Source organism: Camelus ferus, chromosome 18, assembly GCF_009834535.1.
Source record: "Camelus ferus isolate YT-003-E chromosome 18, BCGSAC_Cfer_1.0, whole genome shotgun sequence".
Classification (NCBI taxonomy): Eukaryota; Metazoa; Chordata; class Mammalia; order Artiodactyla; family Camelidae; genus Camelus; species Camelus ferus.
In genome coordinates, this window is record NC_045713.1 from 6222479 (window position 1) to 6242455 (window position 19977).

General features: G+C 54.7%; 1 protein-coding gene across 1 annotated transcript in view; it reads right to left on the reverse strand.

Annotated features, from left to right (window-relative positions):
* The window catches only part of COL26A1 (collagen type XXVI alpha 1 chain), a 154139-nt gene that overhangs the window by 15522 nt on the left and 118640 nt on the right, over positions 1-19977 (reverse strand). Inside the window, exon 5 of the mRNA XM_032459638.1 lies at positions 4608-4669. Within this exon, the coding sequence (XP_032315529.1) occupies positions 4608-4669 (62 nt within the window). The remainder of the gene's footprint in view (positions 1-4607; positions 4670-19977) is intronic.

The following is a 19977-nucleotide window of genomic DNA, read 5'->3' on the forward strand; positions in this document are numbered from 1 at the left end:
TCCTTGCGTCTGTCTGACCCTCTGCACAGAAGGGGGCCATCCTCTCCTGTGTGTCCCCTCAGCTCCTGCACAATCACTTTGTACTAACAGCCGGGGCGGCAGGAGCAATGTCACCAGCCCTGCCCTTGGAAGTCAGGACTACCTGGGGAGCAGGCACCCCACCCTTGTGCTCTGATCGGGGAGGCTTAGGCCTGGCTGCCAGACAGGTTGGTTTGAATCCTGACTCTCCCACTAGGTGACCACTGTGTGATTCTGTGCGGACATCGTGACTTCTGTGGGCCTCGGTTTTCCCATCAGCAAAATGGGGGTGATAGCCCTGCCCCTGCAGAACCACAGGAGAATGGGAGCGCGAGGCACATGGGCACTCCAGGTACTCCTGCTGATGCTGGGGCACAAACGGCTGCCTTCGCAGTGCCTGGGACTGGGCTGGGTGAGGTTTCGTGGGTGAGCAGCAAAGGGTTGCTCTGAGCGCCCCCTCCCACCAGTCCTGCCATGTCCCTAGGCCTGGGTGACAGAGTCTCCAAGGATCTTTGGGAGCAAAGCAGCATCTCTGCACCAGATCTCCGGTCTCCATCTGTGTCAGGTGGGTGGGCTTCTGCCCCATGAGGCTCCTGAGACCCCCAGGGCCCCCTGTCTCCCAGTGCCTCCCCCTTCTGGTCCTTAACAAGGGCTCACAAGGCAGGAGAGGCCACCGCAGCCACATCATAGGCAAAGTGGAAACAGAGGCTCAGAGACTGCAAGTGACTTGCCCAAGGTCACCAGCAAGCAGGCAGTGGGGCCAGGGCCCTGTGTGGTGCCTCATCCACCTCCCCACAGCAAAGCCACAGCCTTGGACTCCGTGGAGCTTCACAGAGGCGCAGAGATGGGAGCGGCTGGCTCAGATCACACAGCAGCTCGGGGGTGGAACGCCATGTGCTGAGCCCCAGAAGCCCCTCCAGGACAGGTGGGTTACAATTCCTGCCCCACCCCTGAGCGGCCCAGGTTAGGAGGTCTCGGGCAGTATAGGAGCTGGGGGAGCAGGGCAAGGAGACTTGGCTGTCAGTGCCTGTGGTGGGGGACCCAGGGCAGTGGGCATGAGGACGGGGGAGGAGAACCATCAGGCCCTGGTGCCCCAGGGCTTGTTGGCAGGAGGGTGGGCGAAGGCAGGAGCAGCTCCTCGGGTTTTGACTGGCTCTGGGGATGGGGGGGATTGCCATCAGGAGTGCAGGGGAGGGCAGGTGTGGGGGTGAAGGTGACCAGTCCGGGGGGTGAGTTGAGATGTGGTGTCTTGGGGGGCCTCCAGATGGACGCATTTAACAAGGAGTAGCCAGGAGCAATATGTGGCTAGGAGTGCCTTGGAGGAATCAGGGAGGGGCTCCCAGGGTCAAGCCCAGGAATTCTTTCGTGGCAGGACTCCCAGGTGCCCTAAGGGGACCTGTCACCTGCAGCCTGGCCACATGCAGCACAAGAGACCCGGCTCATTTCTTCCTCGAGCCCCTCCCACACAGACACCAAGGCCTCCGAGACCACAGACCCAGGCAGAGGAGCCCTAACCATGGCCAAGTTAGAATCAGCCCCCTGCCAGAGTCCAAGCCCTACAGGCCCAGCTGTGACCAACCTCCTGGAGAAACTGACCCCATCCCTGCCGGCCATGAGCTCACCAGGGAGGCAGCAGTCGGCGTGGGGACTCAGCCCAAGAAAACCACTGAGGGCAATGGCCCTGATGACGCCACAGCGGCCTGGAGGATGGGCCTGGACGTCACCCTCTGGCGCGAGAGACCAGTCAACTCTCCAGGCTTCTGTGACCCTCACATGGGGAAATCCCCTTGGGCTCCCTCCTACTCAGTCTGGTCCTTGAAGTCAAGAGTGTAAACTGAGGGGAAGGAGAGGATGGAAGGCAGGAACCTTTTTTTTCCGGCTGGCTTTCTGGCCCACCATTCACCAACAGCCATTCCAGCCTGTGGCAGGAATTCCTAGATCAGCTCCCAGGTCTGGACCCTTTGGCAACTGGGGCCCCTGCAGGGAGTGAAGATGGAGCAGATCCTCCCTCATGATCGCCTGGCCTCCAACCACTCCCTCTTCCCGGGCTCCAGAACCCTCTACTGTGTGCCTGAGAGTGTGCCCCAGGGGAGGAATCATGACTGGCCAGGTACTCATCTTCCCAGCTCCCTGAAACTAAGAGGTGAGTGTACAGCCCAGTGCTGGCCAATGAGACATAATGAATCTGTTGGGATGCTTTACTTCACCCTCTACTTCCTGCCTTTGAACAAGGTGTAAGGATGTGATGCCTTGAGCTGCAGCAGCCACATTGTAACCATGAGGATGAAAGTCAATTCACTAAGGAGGTGGAGAGGAAGGCTGTGAAGAGCCTGGGTTCTCGAGTCACCAAACCAATCCCAAGACCACCAACTCCTGGACTTCTTGTGGAACTAACAATCAGTGTCTTAAGGAATAAGCTGCCAGTAGCAGGGTTTCTGTCACTTGCCACTGAATGCATCCCTCCTGACATGTCAAAACAGGTTTCTTGTCTGAGGAAGCAGAAGTCGAAATTTCTAGGCCTCTGGGTTGCTGCTTTCTTACGCCAGCTGCCTAGGTTCTGACTCCCCATCTGAGTTTGCCTGCCTGGCTCTGCCTTCACCCACCTGACCCCAGTTCCCTGTTCTCTCTGACCTCTGTAGGCTCCCCTGACTTCAGCACAGCCCCCGAGCCTGCAGGGCTGTCCTGGTGGCTAGCTTGGCTTGTGCCCCTCCCTCTCCAGGCTGTTGCCTCTCTGGTCCCTCTGACTGGGGCCCTGTTTCTCTAGGGGACACTTGGACACAAAGCAGGCAGGTGGGCAGCTGGAAGGAGACCCAGACAGGATAAAGGAGCAGAGACAGGCATCTCCCATCCCCTACCTGGGAATCCAGAAGGAACGCATGGCAGCCACCTCTCTGCATACCTCTCCTGCACCACACCCAACAGCCCTTGGAGCTCATCCCATCCACCAGCCTCAAAACGACCCAGTGAGGGGCAGGGAAGTGACTCCTTCAATTCCCATTTTACAGGGCAGTAGACTGAGGCCCAGAGCTGAGAAGGGACCTGCCAAGGCAGAGCTATTTCAGAGACAGCCCAACCAACCCCCCACCAAGTCCTCCAGGTCTGCAGAGGGGCCACGACCTCACCCTCAAGGTCAGAGAGCAAACCCCACCCCCAACCTGCTGCCGTGCCATGATGCGGCCTCCTTAGGCAGAGGGAGGTGTCAGGGTGGGAGGACCAGGGGAAGAAATGCTCATGGTGGGAGGGCATAGGCGAGGGCCAGGTGGGTGGGGGACAGCTGGCATGGTGCCAGTCCTCCCCCAGAGCTGTGACTTTTAACACCCCGAGGTGCTGGGCTGGGGCCAGGGCAGGCTGTCAGCCGATGCTCAGCCAAACCATACAGAGGCTTCAGGTGCCTGGAAAATGTCCGTCAGGCCAGTCAGCCTGGGAACCCTGTCTTTTCTAAAATCTTGGGTACCAGGAGTTCATCCCAGCATCCCTCACTCTCCCCAGGGCTACCCTAGCTCCACCTTGTCCCACATGGCAAGAACCGCTCTCTGAGCATTCTGCCCCCACCCCACAGAGCCACTGACCCCAAGGAGGGCACAGGGTCCCTCACCCCCAGCCTGTGCCCAGGGGCCCGGGCTGCTGGGGGACTCTCCTGACTGCAGAAGGGGGTGGGGACTAGGGAGGCCATTCACGCACTGGGGCTTCTCAAGACACGTGCTCTGCATGGATGTCTCCCATGTACCTGTGCCTTCATTAGTAAGATGGGGACAGTGACATGGCATAGAGGGTAACACAGATCCTCACACTGGTCCAGCACGTGACCATTTCCAAAGCCGGGGTCCACCACTATGTCATCTGAGGCTCTGAGCAGCCCTGCAAAACTGGTGCTTCAATCCAGTCCACAGACGAGGAGGTGGGAGCCTCGTGAGAGTCAGCCGGCTGGTGGGTTGTGGTCCCACATCTGCCTGGCTCCATCTGGCTGTCACCTGTAGCCCCCATGGCCTTGGACAGGTGCCCTCACGGTCAGGCTTTCAAGGTAGGAGGCAGGGCCAAAGGGTGATAGAGGGTTGGCAAGGGCTGTGTGCGTGTGTGTGTGTGTGTGTGTGTGTGTCCACAGGGAGCACCTGCCTGTCAGGCTCTTCTGGGCTGGCGGCTGACCTCTGGGCTGCTCTGTGTTCTTGCTGTGGGGGTCTCTCAGCCCACCCTGGTGCTCTATCCTCACTCTGGACTCCCTGCCAGTGGGCCACACTTGCAGCCTCCTCTGACACCAGGACTCTCCCTCCGAGGTGACACCCTTGCCCCAGGGCTGTGGTTCTGTCCTTTCCACTGAGGAGTCAACTTCTGGGCATCCAGCCTCCCAGCCACTGAGGCCAACACCCAGACCAGCTTGCTGACAAGGACCCCCAGATTTTTTGCTCACCCCACTTATCTCCCCAACCCCAGGAGGCTGGCTCAGCCCAGAGAAGGTCATCCAGAGCCCCTGAGGCCTCAAACAGCATGCAACCCCTAGAATCAGGCTGCTCAGGCCTGCTGGGATCCCTGGGGCCAAAGCACCTCTTCTCCCCAACCAGCTCCCTAAGCCCAGGATCCCCAAGCCATCTGACCTTGGCCTCCAGCGTGGTCAGCCGCTCACTCATGTCGCTGAGCCGGGTACAGTTCATGCATTCTGAAAGAGAAGAGGTGAGAGTGGAGTAGATCTTGGGGAGAGAGCAGCCCAGTCACCAGGACAGCCTCTGGTCAGGCAGGCAGGGAAATCTCCTACTAGGTGCCTGGAAAACTCCTGCTCATCCTTCAAAGCCTTATCCTTAATGCCCCCTCCTCCATGCAGCCTGCTCTACCTCTGAGCCTCCTCTCTGAGCATCCACTATACATCCTACTGTCTGTTTATTCAGCAAATTGTCTAAGCCAGCACCTAGGATGCCTTGTCAACTTTTGAGTGCCATAAGGGTGAGGCTTTTGTCTGTTTTGTTTGCCCATGAACCTCAGCACCTGGAACAACGCAGAGGCTCAAAAAAATATCTGACAGTTGATGAATGGGTAGTAAATGAGGTGTACTCCCTGACTTTGAGAATGACAGTCCAGGGAATTGTATGGGTAAATAGACACAAGCTGGTAAGGGCTGTTGTAGGGCTGGAAGGACAGAACATGCAAAAGAGCATCACCAGACACCAAAGCCCATCTGGAGTGGATGATAGGTCTGGGAGGGCATCCTGGAGGCAGCGGCATCTGAAAGGTGAGGCCTGAGGGCTGCACAGTGATTGACCAGGTTCAGCGGAGGGAAGAATTAGTGCTGAGGCCTGGAGGGGAACAGAACATGGGGGGGGTCTGCCAGCAGCCTGGCACACCTGGGACCACCAAGGCTGAAGTGGTGGGCTGGACCTTAAACAGGAGGCCTGGGAGGAAGAACTCGGTGTCCTGAGGCCAACGGGCAGCTGTTAGAGGAGGTAAAAGCCAAGGTCATATTTGTATTTTTAAAAGCTCACTCTGGCAGCAAAGTGCACACTGGGTGGGAGTGGGAGGGCCTGGAAGCCGGAAGGCCAATTAGGAGACCAGTAACGGTTAACCTCCCAGGCGTGCAACTCCCTGGGCTGTAATCATCTGTTTATGTCTGTCTCCCCCACAGATCCAAAGCTCTTTAATGAGGAAATAGATGGTTCAAAGCTGTTCTAAAGAGCTTTTACTGCTCTAGAAGTCAAGAGATGCTTCGATTCCTCCCTTAGTTCAAAGCCTGACTCTACAGGAACCCCATTCTGGTTAAACAGACACACGAGAGCTATTAGAGTAACTCAACAGGCCCCACTTGGTGGTCGGAGACCCCTTGGCCACAGCGAGGCCTGCAGGCTCACCGGTGGGGTCTCCAGTCCCCTACCCTCAGCCTGTCTGTCTTTGGAGAGGTCCCCCATCTTTACCACTGAATGCAAACCATGTTGTAAATGTCCCTGTTCTAAAATGGTAATTGCTCTGTGAGCGATCTAAGGAGACCACCAGGGTCTTAGAAAAAGGTGGTTCAGACGTGTCCTCCCCAGGGGTTCCCAGCCTCCCAGCCTCGGGGCTGGGGACTGCTGGTCAGCGCCACCTTCTGCCCACCAGCCCTACCTGGGGGTTTACAAGGCGTGCTCGGTGGACTGGCAGAGGCCCCTCCCGCCCCCATCACCGTCCCCATCGACCCTGGGCTGGGGCCAGTTGTTTCTAAGCATTTTTTAGAAACAGAACTCTTTTTTCCCCCAATAAAACCTTGTCAGTAACCCCGATACATAAAACAGATTAAAGCCTGAGGTATAAACACTGAAACTTTAAAGCCACTAGAAGAATGTATACAGTTGTCTGGACTCTGGGATGGGGCAGGACTTCACAAAGGACCCAGCGAGAAAGGGGGTAGTTTTCTGGTTAAGCACGGGGGACCGAACACACATTTCCCTCTACCTCCTCTCAGGAAGGGGGTGGCCAAGAAAGAAAAAGGTACAAACCACAGAGCAGAGAGACGGGCAGAGGACATCCCAGCGGATGAGCCAGCAACTGAAAGGCAGCCTGGAGCTGAGTCCCAGCCTGCAGACACAGGGAGGCCTCACCCGCCCCCAACCCTGCACAATGGCCAGGTCCCTTCGGGCCCTCAGTCAAGGCCAAACCACGTGGAAAGAGCCCCAGAGGGCTTTTAGTGCCTCCCTCCTAAGTACAGATGGCCCAAGACCCATGCCTCTGAGAGGCCTTTCATGGGAAAGACAGACATCAAAACAAGCAGGGGCCCATTTGTCCACCCACCCACCCTACCTCCACCCCTCCCCCTTCCTTCCCACCCACCCGTCTTCCCCCCACCCATCCACCTACTCATCCAGCCCCCACCCCTCCGTTCACCCTCCAGCCCTACCCACCCCCGAGCACCCCCTCATCCACCTGGAGGCATGGTAGCTGCCATAAGCCCCTTGGTGACCTGGTGCTAATACTGATGGGGGGTAGCAGAGCGCTACGAATATGGTGCCTGCCCTCTGAGCCAAAGGCCCAAGATCCTCCCAGAGCAGCCGTGTCCTGTGAGGGAACAGGCATCGCGTGACTCTGGCAGAGGACGGGCCCGGAGGACTCTCCTGAGCTGCCCCTCCGCGCACAGGAGGGCACCCCCCACCCCCCCGGGGGACGGAGAGAGAGCAAGAGTCAGGACGGCCGGGGGAGAGGCGTCAGCAAGAGCGGCAGCCCCAACCAGGGAACATTCCGGAGGCCTGGAGGGGCCCTGAACAGAGCGTTTCCAGGGTCTGAGGCAGCAAATAGGCTTCCCTGCGCAGGGGAAGGCCAGCGAGGGAGCGTGCTCGCTGGGCTCCCCCAGGAACCTATTTCTGGAAAGCGTGCTGGGCCCAGGCCTAGTTTGCTCTGGCACCGGGCACCCTGCTTGGCACGCAGGGAGCCTCTTGGCTGCCAGCGGGCACAGGGGGTCCAGCTCCCCGGCCGCGGAGAGGCCCAGCCAGCGGGCAGGGGCGAGGCTGCCAGCTCGGCCTCCCCATGCCACCTGCCCGGGCAGGCACTCTGAGACTGGGCGGGTTTTATGGTTCCTCTGGCACTCTGTCCTCGACCAGCAGTTAAATTATGCCTGTTTAACTTTCTCTAATTATTCCTCGGAGCGGTGGAAATATGGAACTGGCCCTGACAGGGCTGAGCCTGGCTCTGAGACTGGCCGAGGCCCTACCCGCCTGGCTCTGCGCCTTGGTTTCCCCTGGCTAAGATGCAGACTCGAATCTTCTAGAATTCTGAGGATTCCCACAATCCTAACACACACAGGCCCCCAGGGTTCCCCAGTGTCTAGGACACAGAAGCAGAACATGTGTCAGGAAATCTTCGCCAACATAAGTATATCGCAAGTGTGTCTGTGCCAGGCAAACTGGTGTGTATGTGTGTGTGTGTGTGTATACTGAGGTGTGTGTGCATGAAAGAGAGAGAGAGAGAAACTGGCTACTTGGTGTGGTCAGTGGAGAAGAATTATAGAGGCCACTAACTGTGTGGCTTGAGAGACTCTCTTTCTCCCTGCACCTCAGTTTCTCCATCTGTGAAAGGGGTTTACATTGATCAGCTCCAAGGGCCTCGGGGTCCTGGGCTCCTTGCTCCTGCCACCTGGCCCTCAGCCTCGGCCTCTCACTGCTGGGCTGTGAGCACCCACTGCAGATGGTAGTTGCCAGTCTCCCTGCCATGGGCCTTTGGCTAGCCCTGCTCCTGGTGATGTGCCCAGAATTTGGGACCCTCCTCCTGAACAAGGCTGGATTCCCAAGAATCCAGAAACACCTGGACATCTTCAGAGACATCTAAAGAGGCAGAGTGAGTCCACTATGAGGCTTGCGCCATAAGATCCCAATGGGGCAGCCAGGGCACATGAGTGGTCCTGTCCCCAGAGGCCCAGCTCCCTCTGAGAGGTCTTGGAGATGGCCTGCAGGCAGGGGGCATATGCATGGGGGATGTCACCTGCAGCCAATCCGACAGGACCCAGCTGGAGGGGACCCCTAAAATCCCCCTGGAGGCCTTTGACCCTAGCCAAGACTCCTAGGCCCTTTTAGGGGAAGAAAGCTCCAAGGAGGTCAATGGGGTAAGATGCTGTGGGGACAGAGGGTGGGGCAGGCCAGCTAGATTGGCCACAAGTGTGCACAGGGGACCCCAGAAACAGGGAGGTCCTGAGAGGCCTCCATTTCCCTAACATGACAAGAGCTGGGCTGGGCCCAGCACAACTCCATCGGGCACCTTTCTATCTTACCACACACAGAGTCAGCTCTGCTGCTCCCAAGAAGTCAGCCTGGGGCCACATATTATTTGAGTGCCTCCCTCCTCCCTGACTAGGACCCTGGAGGTCACTTCGGACCTTCCTCCACCGGTGAGGCTTTGGTCATCTCACCCTCTGTCAGAAATGCTGACCAGTTTCCACTGGTCTCAGGAAAGAGTCTTATCCTGGCTAGGGTACGGCCTCTGCCTGCCTGGTGTCTTTTGCCTTCTTTCACCACCACACCCCCAGCCAGGCCACACCCCTCCTGCAGGCCACATCCCTCCCACCAGGCCACGCCCACACCTGCCAGGACCAACCACCTGAGCTTTCCCCAATGCCCAAGAGACTCCTTCCGATCTCCAAGATAAAGGTGTTCTTTTGAGGGAAGAGGATCTTCTCGCTAAGATCCTGCACCCAGCTCAACTATCCCTCAAGGTTTGAAGGTAGAATGAAGGCATTTGTAGACACGTGTGCCCTCAAAACGATTATACTCCATGCACCTCTTCTCAGGAAGATGTTGAAGGATGTACTCCACTGAAACAAAGGAGTAAACCAGAGAAAGGAGGGCCCAAAACAAGGGCATATAAAGGCGAGAAGTTCAACATGGGAGAGACGCAGAAGGATAGCCTAAGAAGAGGAAAAAAGGCATGTCCCCTGATGACAGTGTGCTGCAGGCTTGCAGCACGACCAGCCCGCATGAGACCAGGAGACAAGAGTCTAGAAGGAGTCTGATGTGTGTGAACATCAGGAAGGGAGAATTCAACTTCTTTTGGAAAATGCGGGGTGAATTAGGGATATGCTAAGTGGCACTGAAAACAAAGCAAATAAAAAACCAAATTGTTATCTTCCTGGAAAGTGAAAAGGCTGAAGTAAGACAGAGACCACCTGGATCGACTGTGACTACTATTTACTGGGTTGCAGTACACTGTTCATTGTCTATGGACCTGACCCACAGTGCGATACACTTGTTTGGGAGAAGACATGGGGGATGGGTCAGGGCTGGAAAAAAGCACCAGAACCATCCACAGAAGGGAGTCAACAGAAAGCCTGAAGATTAAAAACTAAGATAAATAGCAATTTATAAATGTTCGTTAGCACTGTGGAGGTAAGCCCTCCCTCCCCACCCCCCAAAAAGCTTGACCGTAGGGGATGAAAATTGGGGGTAAAGAGGGGATAAAGGGGACTCATTGTAAGCCTTGAAGGGCTACTGGCCTTTTGAAAACAATGTACATAGAGTAATTTAAATTTTTAACTGGGTAAACATGGAATGTGCTTATGATGCTGTGTGAAAAGTATACAAAATTGTACCTATTTATGAAGAAACAAGGCAGCTGCAGGCTGGCATTCCAGAGTCTCTTGGGGTCCCCAGACTCCTTGGGGCCACCAAGACATGACGATTCTAGATTCCTCCAGTGCTGGTGTTTCCAGCTCAGCCTGCAGCGCTTAGGTGCCTCTGGTGCTCTGAGCCCGGCCCCGCGGGCAGGACAGAGGCCTCGGTAGGAGTTTTGTAAAACACCTTCCCTGTGCCTGGGAAGCTCCCTTTCCAGTTAACGTGGAGAGAGCCGTTTGTCCAGGTGACTGCAGACAAGTTGGGTTTTACTAAGACACATACCCCCAAAAGAAGGGTGGTGGGGGCCCTGCCCTGTGCCTCCTTTCTGCTCCCCGACACATGCCAGAGCAATGAACCCTATTGGGGCCAGGAGACTTCTGGTCAGATGGAGCTGTGGCTGGGTGCCAGGCCCAGCTGTGGGGCTTGTGGACAGGACAGAATAATTAAATTCCATCCTTTTCTATATCAGGGATCACAGAGAAGGCAGGATTTTTTCAAGAACTTCTGCCAAGAGTTTTTATTGAAGAGTAATTTGAGTTCCTTCTTGGAGAGGGGCAGCCTTGCATGGGTGTCCTCGCCATGGAAACACAAATCCCCAAAGGGGCAGCTGCACTGAAGCTGCTCAGAGCAGTGGTAGCTGGTCACCTCCATCCTCACATCAGCAGCCCCTGGACTGCAGAACTTTTTGGTGATGTTCAGAAACCCCCCGTGGGGAAGGGACAACACTGGTGAGTGAAACCAATTTACCAATGTTAATCAGTCACCTACTGGGTGAGAGGCAGAAATACCCTGGTATGTGTCCCTCCCTTAGTGAGTGAGGAAGATGAGATTCAGAGAGGTTCAGCTATGTACTCAAGGCCACACAGCTTGTTGGTTAAAGGCCAGAATCAGAACCCAGGCCTTCCTTTCCCATAAGGCCATGGTGGGCTGGGCTAGGTGCCCTGCTGAGGCAGCAACTCTCAATGTGATGTAAAAGTAGTGCCTGAACCATGGCTGAACATGGGCTAAGTCTGTGACTTCCACACCCCACCATGGCCCTACGGCCTCTGCTTGCCTAACTGGCTAAGTCTGTCTTCCCCCCTCTCCACGTCTACATCCAGCCCAGAGTTCCAGGTTGACGGGTCTCGTACCATGGCTGGACCACATCCCAAAGCATTTTTCCCCCAACAAAATCTAAAGAGGAATTATTGGAATTATTAAGTTAATTTAGCAAGGTTGCTGGACTACAAAGACAGCTTACAAAAACCAACCATATTCCTATATCCTGACAAGAAACATATAGAAAATGAAATTTTAAAATGATACTATTCACAAAAGCATCACATTATCTAGGAATAAATCTACTGAAAACTATAAAACATCACTGAGAGAAGTTAAAGAAGGTCTAAATAAATGGAAAGACATGCTATGTTCATGAATGGGAAGGCATTGTATTGTAAAGATGTTAATTCTCCCCCAGTTGATCTATAGATTCAAGGCAATCCCATTCAAAATCTCAGAAAGCTTTGTGTATGTTATGCATGTGTGTGTATGTGTGTGTGTATAAATTTGCAGGTTGATTCTAAAATACATACGAAAATGCAAAGATCTAAGAATAGCCAAGGAGATTTGGAAGAAACAGAAGAAAAGTGGAAAACTTGCGTGACAAGAATTGATATCTATTATTAAACTACATTAATTAAGACATTGTATTCCTGGTGCAAAGATAGACGAATAGATCCACAATTATACAGTCACCTGGTTTATGAAAAAGGCACACCTGCAGTACAGTGGAGGAAGGATGGGCTGGGTCAATTGGATAGCTAAACAGAAAGAATAAAATAAAAGAATCTGACCCCCAACCCACACCACACATGAACATTGATTTCAGATGGGTTGCAGAGCTAAATGCTAAAAGAAATACAATACAGCTTTTAGAAGAAAACACAGGCAACTCCCTTCATGACCTCAGACTAGATAAAAACTTCTTAGGACACAGAAAGCATCAGCATTAAAGAAAACTTTGACAAATGGATCGCATTAAGATTAAGAATTTCTTTTCATCAGACGACACCATTAAAAGAATGAAGAGGACTATCACTTAGAGAAGAGGTGTTTGGAGCACATAAAACCACAAAATAAGACATCCGAGTGGACAGTAGTCATAGGCAGAGGGGCTCAGCTAATTCGCCATATCAGGAAATGCAAATTAAAGTAGGGTGATTTAATCCCACACACCCACCAGAATGGCTACAATTAAAAACTAACTGGGCAAGTATTAGAGAGGGTGTGAGCCACTGGGACTCCAAGTAAGACAGTATCAATGGAGTGTCCGTGGACAAAGCACTTAAAAACACATTTGGCGGTTTCTAATAGGGCTGAGTGGAAGCAATTCCATCTCTAGGTACAGAAATGAATAAATACTTCCACCAAAAGACACATGCAGGAAAGTGCACAGCCACATTGTATGTCATAATAACCCCAAACAATAAATGATCCAAAGTCCATCAGTGGTCGATTGGATAAATTGAGTGTTCGCAAAATGGAACAGTTCGCAAAATGGACAGCAACAAGCACGCGCAGACCGCCGGCAGCCGTGTGGACGGATCTCACAAGGATGACAGACCCCAGAGAGCACACACTGCGTGAGTCCCTTTTATCTAAACTTCCAGCACAGGCAGAGCAGGCCTGCAGGCTCGTGGTTACCTTGGGGAGGGCAGTTCTCAGAAGAGGCAGGGGAAGGGCTTCTAAGATGCTGAAAAAGTCCTTTCTTGATGTGGATGCCCTGACAAACCCCTCCGGTGTGGGCTACTTGCCACGCTCTGAGCACCTCTCACTCTTCCAGGCCTTTGGCCTTTGCCTGTCTTGCTACCTCATCTAGAAATGGCCTCCAACCCACCTGGTTGATCAGTGAATTGTTACTCATCACCACCTCCTCCAGGAAGCCTTCCTTGACCACTCTAGGCAGGCTCAGGCACCCACCTTCCAATCAATTGCCATGCACCCTATGCACACCTTGCTTACAGCACTCAGCAGCCCAGATGGGAAGATCTTTCGTGTGTCCCTCTTCCCTGTGGAGCCATAGCAGGGGTCATGTCTCATTCATTCTTGTATTCTAAAAAATGGGGGGAGGGCATATTCCTCCATCACACGGGGCTGCAAGGATGTCGTGAGTCATCTCGGGAGGCAGCAGTGCCACCTTTGGGGGGTGTGGTGAGCATATCTGGAAAGAGATCCCAGCTCACTGTCCAGGCAGCCGGTCCTAGAGGACCTCAGGGGACTCAGAGGGAAGGAAGGGCTTGTCTGTCCCAGGCGCACCCTGGCAGCTCTGTGCCGGGAGCTCCCTCCCTGTGCACGGGAAGCGCTGCAGCCCCTGAACAGCTGTTCTCCATTTCCACCAGGGCCAGAAGAAGTGGAAGGGGCTTAAGGTAGAGATAAGGAGGACGTGATGTTTTTGATGCTGAAGATCATTATATTCTGGCTTGTGTCATGGTGGGAGGGGAGGAAGGGAGGAAATGGTCTCTTCCGATTTCACAAGACCAGAGGGTCTGGTCCGTGTGGAGCGATGCAGGTCAAAAGAATAATCAAAAGAAGAAAATGCACCTCATGCTCACGGAGCACTTGCTGTGTGCCAGACACTAATGGAAGGGCAAGACCTGATACACCACTTTTCATGGAAATTTGTCTAATTCCTCCAACAACGCAATGAGGGGAGAACCATTAATATCTCTGTTTTACAGATGGGGAAACTCAGGCACAGAGAGGTTAGGTAACTTACCCAAAGTCACACAGCTAGTAAGTGTCAGAGGCTGGAGTCAAACCAAGGCAGTCAGGGGGTACCACTGGCTCTTAACCATCTTCCTGGCAGCCTCAAGAACTGGCCTGCTGAAAATGCCTGAAGTCCCAGGGGGCTCCTTGGAGCCCTGCCCTCAATGGCCCCCACCCTGCTGTCCTCCAGAATTCCTACTCCCACACTGAGGGCTGTGGGGTGGGGCTCCGTGGCCTCTCCCAAGCACCATCCTCGCCCCTCCCCCCAGCTGAGGGCATCACTTTCTAAAACATTAGGGCCCTAGACTTCTGCGGGAGTTGGTGGGGGAAAGGCAGGAAGTAAATAAATGCATTTTTTTAAGAAATGAGACTCCTCCCCAAAGTGAGTTGAGTCCCTTTGCTACGTAAGGCTCACATGGTCCCTTTGCCCCTCTTCAAACCCAAGCTGGTAACGGCTGCGGGGCCGGAGGGGCCAGTACCTGGGAGGGGCATCAGGGCAGCATCAGTGACTCCGAGAGGGTCAGGGCACTGCTGCTGGGGTGGGGGCATGGGAGGCGGCAGAGAGGGAGACCAACCCACACGTCCCATCCATGCACCAAGGTGCAGACACACGAGGACGTGCCTGTGGGCACGCAAGCGTGTACGTGCACACTCAGGTCTAAGGTGGGAGAGTCTGTGGGGGGTGTCTCCGTGCGTGAACATTTGCATGCACGTTATGTGTGTGTCTGTATCTGACATGTGGGTAGAAGCTTGGAAACATTACCATTTACGCGGGCTCCGGGGTTTACAAAGCCCTTTCACATCTTTGACCTCATTCAGTACCTATGTGGCCGGTGAAACCACACAATCCACGGTCCCAATTTATAGCTGTGTAAAAGGTGGCTCAGAGAGGGGAGAGGACTTCGCCAGGTCACAGAGAGATGCAGCAAAAACCCCAGTGCCCTCGGGGGAAGGCCAGGAGCCCCCCCACCCCACCCTACACCCCGCCATGGCCTCTCCAGCAAAAGGAACCCAGATGAGCCACAAGAGGCTGCAGGAGGAGGGGCTGTCAAGTCCAGGGGCTGGTCCCCTGCTCTGTGAGCGCACACCTTCTGATGGACCAGGAGTGGGGCAGGGCATTGGGAACTGCGCTGTGTGTCCTCAAGCAGGACGCAGCCCTCTCTGGGCCTCAGCTTCCCATTGGTCAGAGGCAGGGAGGGACTGGATGCTACCCTTGAGGCCCTTGAGGCCCTTTCAGCCTTCCGTTCTTTGAGTCAGTAACTGTGACTGGAGCCAGAAGTTGCCTCGGCTGGGCGTTCCCTGTTGCCTTCCTGTCTTCCGTGGGAAGAAAAGGGCTCAGGATTTGTGTCCTGCAAGCAGACAGATCACCTCATGCTGGCCCCTTCTCTGACTTCTGTGGTGAAATGTGATTCCCTGGGAAGCATCCTACTGGATCCAGGCAACCCGCAGCCCAGGTGAGGAGCAGAGGCTCTGTCCCTATCAGTGGGCCCTCAGCTTTCCTGCACAGTAAAATGGGACAGTAGTCCCTGCCCTGTGCGGTCACAAGGCCCAGTCCAGACCATTGCTGTGGCCTTTGCTACCCACGCTTGCTCAGGGAGGATGTGCAGGGAGGGGACAAGCTCTCCACAGGTCCATGCCACGTGGGCCAGCTGCTTGGCTGCTTGGAAGGCAGCACAGCCGGGGAGGGCCGGGGCCCTCAGGACCCTCCAGAAAGCAAAGAGCCAGCCCTCTGGCCAGCGCAGCCTTTGGAATCTGGACCGTTTTGGAGAGAAACTTGTCTACGAAGTACCTGACTCACCAACCCCTTAGGCAGAGGTAGGCTGGGCCCCTCTAATGCTCTCCCGGGCAACGCCATGGCGCACTCCGCATCCTCCCCAGAGGTGTTTCGGTTCCTCTGTCACAGATGATGAAGAAGGAGACTCTGAGAGGTGATGAAGCTGCCCCAGGCTTCACAGCCAAGGGCAGAAACCAGACTAGAGACGCTCCAAAGCCTGCGCTTTTTCTTTCACAAGTCCTGGCTTCTGACTGCTCTGGCCACGTGGGAAACCTCCTAAGCAAGGGAGTTAGAATGGCAGTGTGGGTGAAAGCACCCAAGAAAAGTGTGTGAGCTCTGACGCCTGGACCCTGGGGCCCCCGGAGGCTGCGCCCATCCTGTCACGGCTGCCTCCGGACAGGTGAGTTATAGCAGGTGATAGCAGGTTTGTCCGACTCAACTGATGTCTTTCTCATCGGCACGGTTTCCAGTGGGCTGAGAGTGGGTTTCCTTCAGACTGGCTCATCGGGGAGAAGTCCCAAGAAATCCATGGCCTGAGTATGGGGTGGCCAGAATCCTGCAGGATAAAGGACTTCTTGGTCCTGGGTCAGGGCTGGAGTGGGGTCCCCACTGCTTGGGGTGCTTGGATGAAGGTGGCTGTGGGACCGTTTGCTCAGTAGAGAGATTTCCAGTCTTCCGAGAATGTCCCTCAGGCCTCCAAGGGGGTTTCATCACAACAAAAATAAGAGATCCAGGCTCTGCAGCCATTTGGGGAATGGAGAAACTGGTACAGGGGGTGGTCATCCTTGCATATGTTTTATCTTTCAGGGCTCACTGATCCAGCCGCTTCCCTTGGGTGGATTTCTGAGGTTCATGTTGTTAATCTGAAGTTATTGTTTGAAGCATTCTTTCTCTTTTTTCCTCATCCAGAAAGAACTCATAAATATCTCCAGGGTCCCACACAGCTGGCAGGCGGCCTTGCCTGGGTCTGAAAGATGACACCAGGCCCAGCCCAGGGAGATGAGCTCTGATTCCCGACCCTCTGGGACACGTGGAGTCGGCACTGCCACCATCCCTCTGTGTCATTGGGAAAGAATCCTTTTTAATAGGACTCTGAACCCAAAGTCAAGGTTCAGGGACCATAAAGCAAAGCTGGCTGACCAAGGGCCTCCAGAACATGGGAGGGGCTGCCTGACTGCTGGATGAGCACCCACAGCCGTGGCCCCCAGGTGGGGCCTCCCCTTCCTGCAGCACTGGTCCAGGCTCAGGATGGGTGATGAGCTCTCTGAGGGAAACAGACGAGGTGTTCTAGAGACAGCAAGAAGCGGGTGGAGTCACTCTGCTCTTGGGACTTTCAGAGGGAAATGGTGGCAGAGTTTGAAGTCCCCAGGTGGCAGGACTAGATGGGGCAGTGCATCAGAGGAGGAGCCTCAGGCAAAGAGGAAGGAGGCCTCTGGAGCATCTTTGACCTTTCCCCGCCAGCACCGGGGCAGGCCCTTTCCCCTCTTGGGGCCCCTACTCCTCCAAAGGCAAGGTGGAAGGCCCAGCGTGGCCTCAGCTTTCATTCAGGGGTCAGCTGGGCTCCAGGAAAGGCCTGGTCACCTCGTGACACTATCCGCCTCTTGCCAGGTGTTCAGGGGAGCTGGGAGGTGAGTGTGGGATGCTCCCTGTGACCCCCGGCCTCCCAAGTTCTCTATCGGAGGCCGAATCCCAGGCTGGAGGGACCACGGGCCTAACCTTATGGTGGAGAAGGGCTCATACCAGCAGTTTTCAAATGCTTTTTTAACAGGAAGCAGTCTTTTTCCTATACATGATGGCTTCTGGGACCTCAACAGATAACAAATCAAAGCGAAGCTGCTTTGACTGCAGGGGATGGGGGCCCAGAGCCTCGAATCAGCTGCCTCTTGCCCCTTGGGTTCAAGGTGGGCGAGAGGTATACGGGTCTCAGTGCCTCCACCTCTGGTTCTCAGACACTCAAGGGAACAGCATGTGATGAGGCTGGTTCCACGTCCCCAAAAGGGGATGTAGCACCCAAGCAGAAGCTTCCTGCTTCGTGGCATGGGGTGGTCTGGGCTAAGCTCCCCCAGGCAATGTCTGGGGCTTACATTCTCCTGGGTCTGACCTGCCTCCTCCCTGCATACCCATCTCTCAGGGGCCACCATGCACTGGTTGGCTGCCCCCTCCACCCTTCTAGCCAGGAGTAGGTCCAGCTGGAGACCAGGACCACCTGGCTTCCTGTTGAGACACAAAGGGAGGAGGCCAGTAAGGAGGAGGAATGGGCGGGAGACAAGGCTCCTGACTCCCAGGGTCAAACCTGGACCACACCCTTCCCAGCAGGAGGTTGTTGTCATGGCAACTAAAGGACCACTTGATGGGGCCGGCCGTGGTCACAGACCTTCACTGAGGGTGGCTTTTTCTGCTAATTGCCTGTATTTTCCAGCCTGGAGGACCACTCAGACAAAACCTGCTTCTTTCTTAGAGACACTTTCCCTCCCTTGACTATCCCAATAGTTTCAAACATGGCTAAACAACAGAATGGCATTTGTGCATGATTTATGGTGTTTGCCTAATAGCTCAAGGCTTAGTCATCTCTCTGGACCCTACCCCTGGACAAGCTGTGTGACTTGGGGAAGTTACTAAACTTCCCGAACTTCAGCTGCTTTGCCCAGAAGGTGCAGATAATAGAGGCTACCTCTGAGGGCCCTGAACTGGTTAGAGAGAATGCAGGATCAGCACCAAGTGCATGCCTGAGAAAGGGCATCTGTTATCTGTCTTCACACCAGAAAGCAAATCTCTCATCCAATTGTAAAGACCAGAAGGATCTCACTCGGCCCCGTCTTTAAAGAGGTGAGAAAATAGATCCGGGGTGGTAGCAGCTCATGGCCACAGTCACACATTTGAGATGGTGGCCCACTCAGGGCTAAAACCGAGTTCTGACTATGTACCCAATGACCTTTTCACCTTCCCAGAATGGGCACCTCATTACTCCTCATCAGTCATTTACACCATAGTAAGAATGAGTCCATACAGTACCCCTGGGAGCACAAAACCTTACAAAGCACTCTACCATGCCTCTCCCCTGCTAGGAGAGCCTAAGAGGAAATAATAATATCCCTACAATTAAGGAGAGGCAAGAGATGATCCATCCCAGGAGGGTAAAATGTGGTCCAGGATCCAGGAATGCCAGTCTTCCTCGGTCAGTGGCTCCATCTGTGTGCAGATTGGAGGAGGGGGACAGGAAGCCCTCTGCTCAGAAGCAGAGTGTGGTTACTGGATTGGAGCTCCTATTGACCATGGTTTTCTGCATCCAGACACTGGTCTGGAGCAGTGGGAAAAACTTCTGCTCCACGAACAGGGCTGGTGTCCACACCGGTCCTACCCCAGGCTCCTGGGAGCCCAGCTGGACTCACCAAGTGGCAGATGGAAGAAGGCTTGGGCCAGAGCAAAGCAAAGCCATTGCAGGGGAGGTGGGGGTACAGCCAAAGGCTGGCCTCAGTGTCTGATGCTTGCTCGCCACTCACAGCTGGGCTGGAATGGGGCAGGGAGGGGAGGGCCCCAACTTCCTCCCTTCAGCCTCTCTGAGCTTTAGGGATATGGTGGTGGGGGGATGGGGTACAGATTCTCTTAAGGGAGGGGTCAGTCCAAGGGCCAGGGAGGGGTAATCTGACCTAGTTACCCTCAGTTCCTTTCTCCCTGTCCTTCTGCCCAGCTCTGCAGACCAACCCAGGCACTGTAGCCAGAGGCACATCTGGCTGCCTGGGATGGGGACCTGATACCAGGAGATTCCAAGGAAGCCATTTCACAGACTCCAAGGGCCAGGGATCAGGGCACAAGGTTGGGTGGGAAGGGGCTGGGGTCGGACCCAAACAGCACTGCTTTGGGACTGCTCACTGTCCCAGCCAGAGCCCAGTTCTGAAGGACAACAGGAGTCTGGAGTGAGCCACCTATTGGGGGGGCATCCGGTCCCCTCTCCTCCAACACCACCCCCACAGCCCTGGACCCCAGAGCCCCAAGAGGCAGCCGTCCAAGTCTACAAAAGTCTGCCAATCTGGTGGGTGTGAAATGCTATCTCACTGTGGTTTGAATTTGCATTTTCCACCCTGCTAATGAGGCTGAACATCTTTCCCTAGGTTTTTGAGCCATTTCTTCCCACTGCCTCCCCTCTAGCCCATGAAATGCCTGGCCATGTTCGTGACCCATTTTTCTATTGGATTTTTCTGTCTTTGTCCTATTGATTCTTGGGGGATCTTTCTGTATTTCTGAAACCAACCCGCTGTCAATTTTACATGTGAAAAATATCTCCTCCTGAGGCTTGTGTTTTTGCCTTTGGTAATGCTGCCTTTTGTCAGACAGAAGTTTCCCAAACTATTCGCCTTGAATTCTTTTAAAGGTATTGTGTGGAGTCGTGACAGC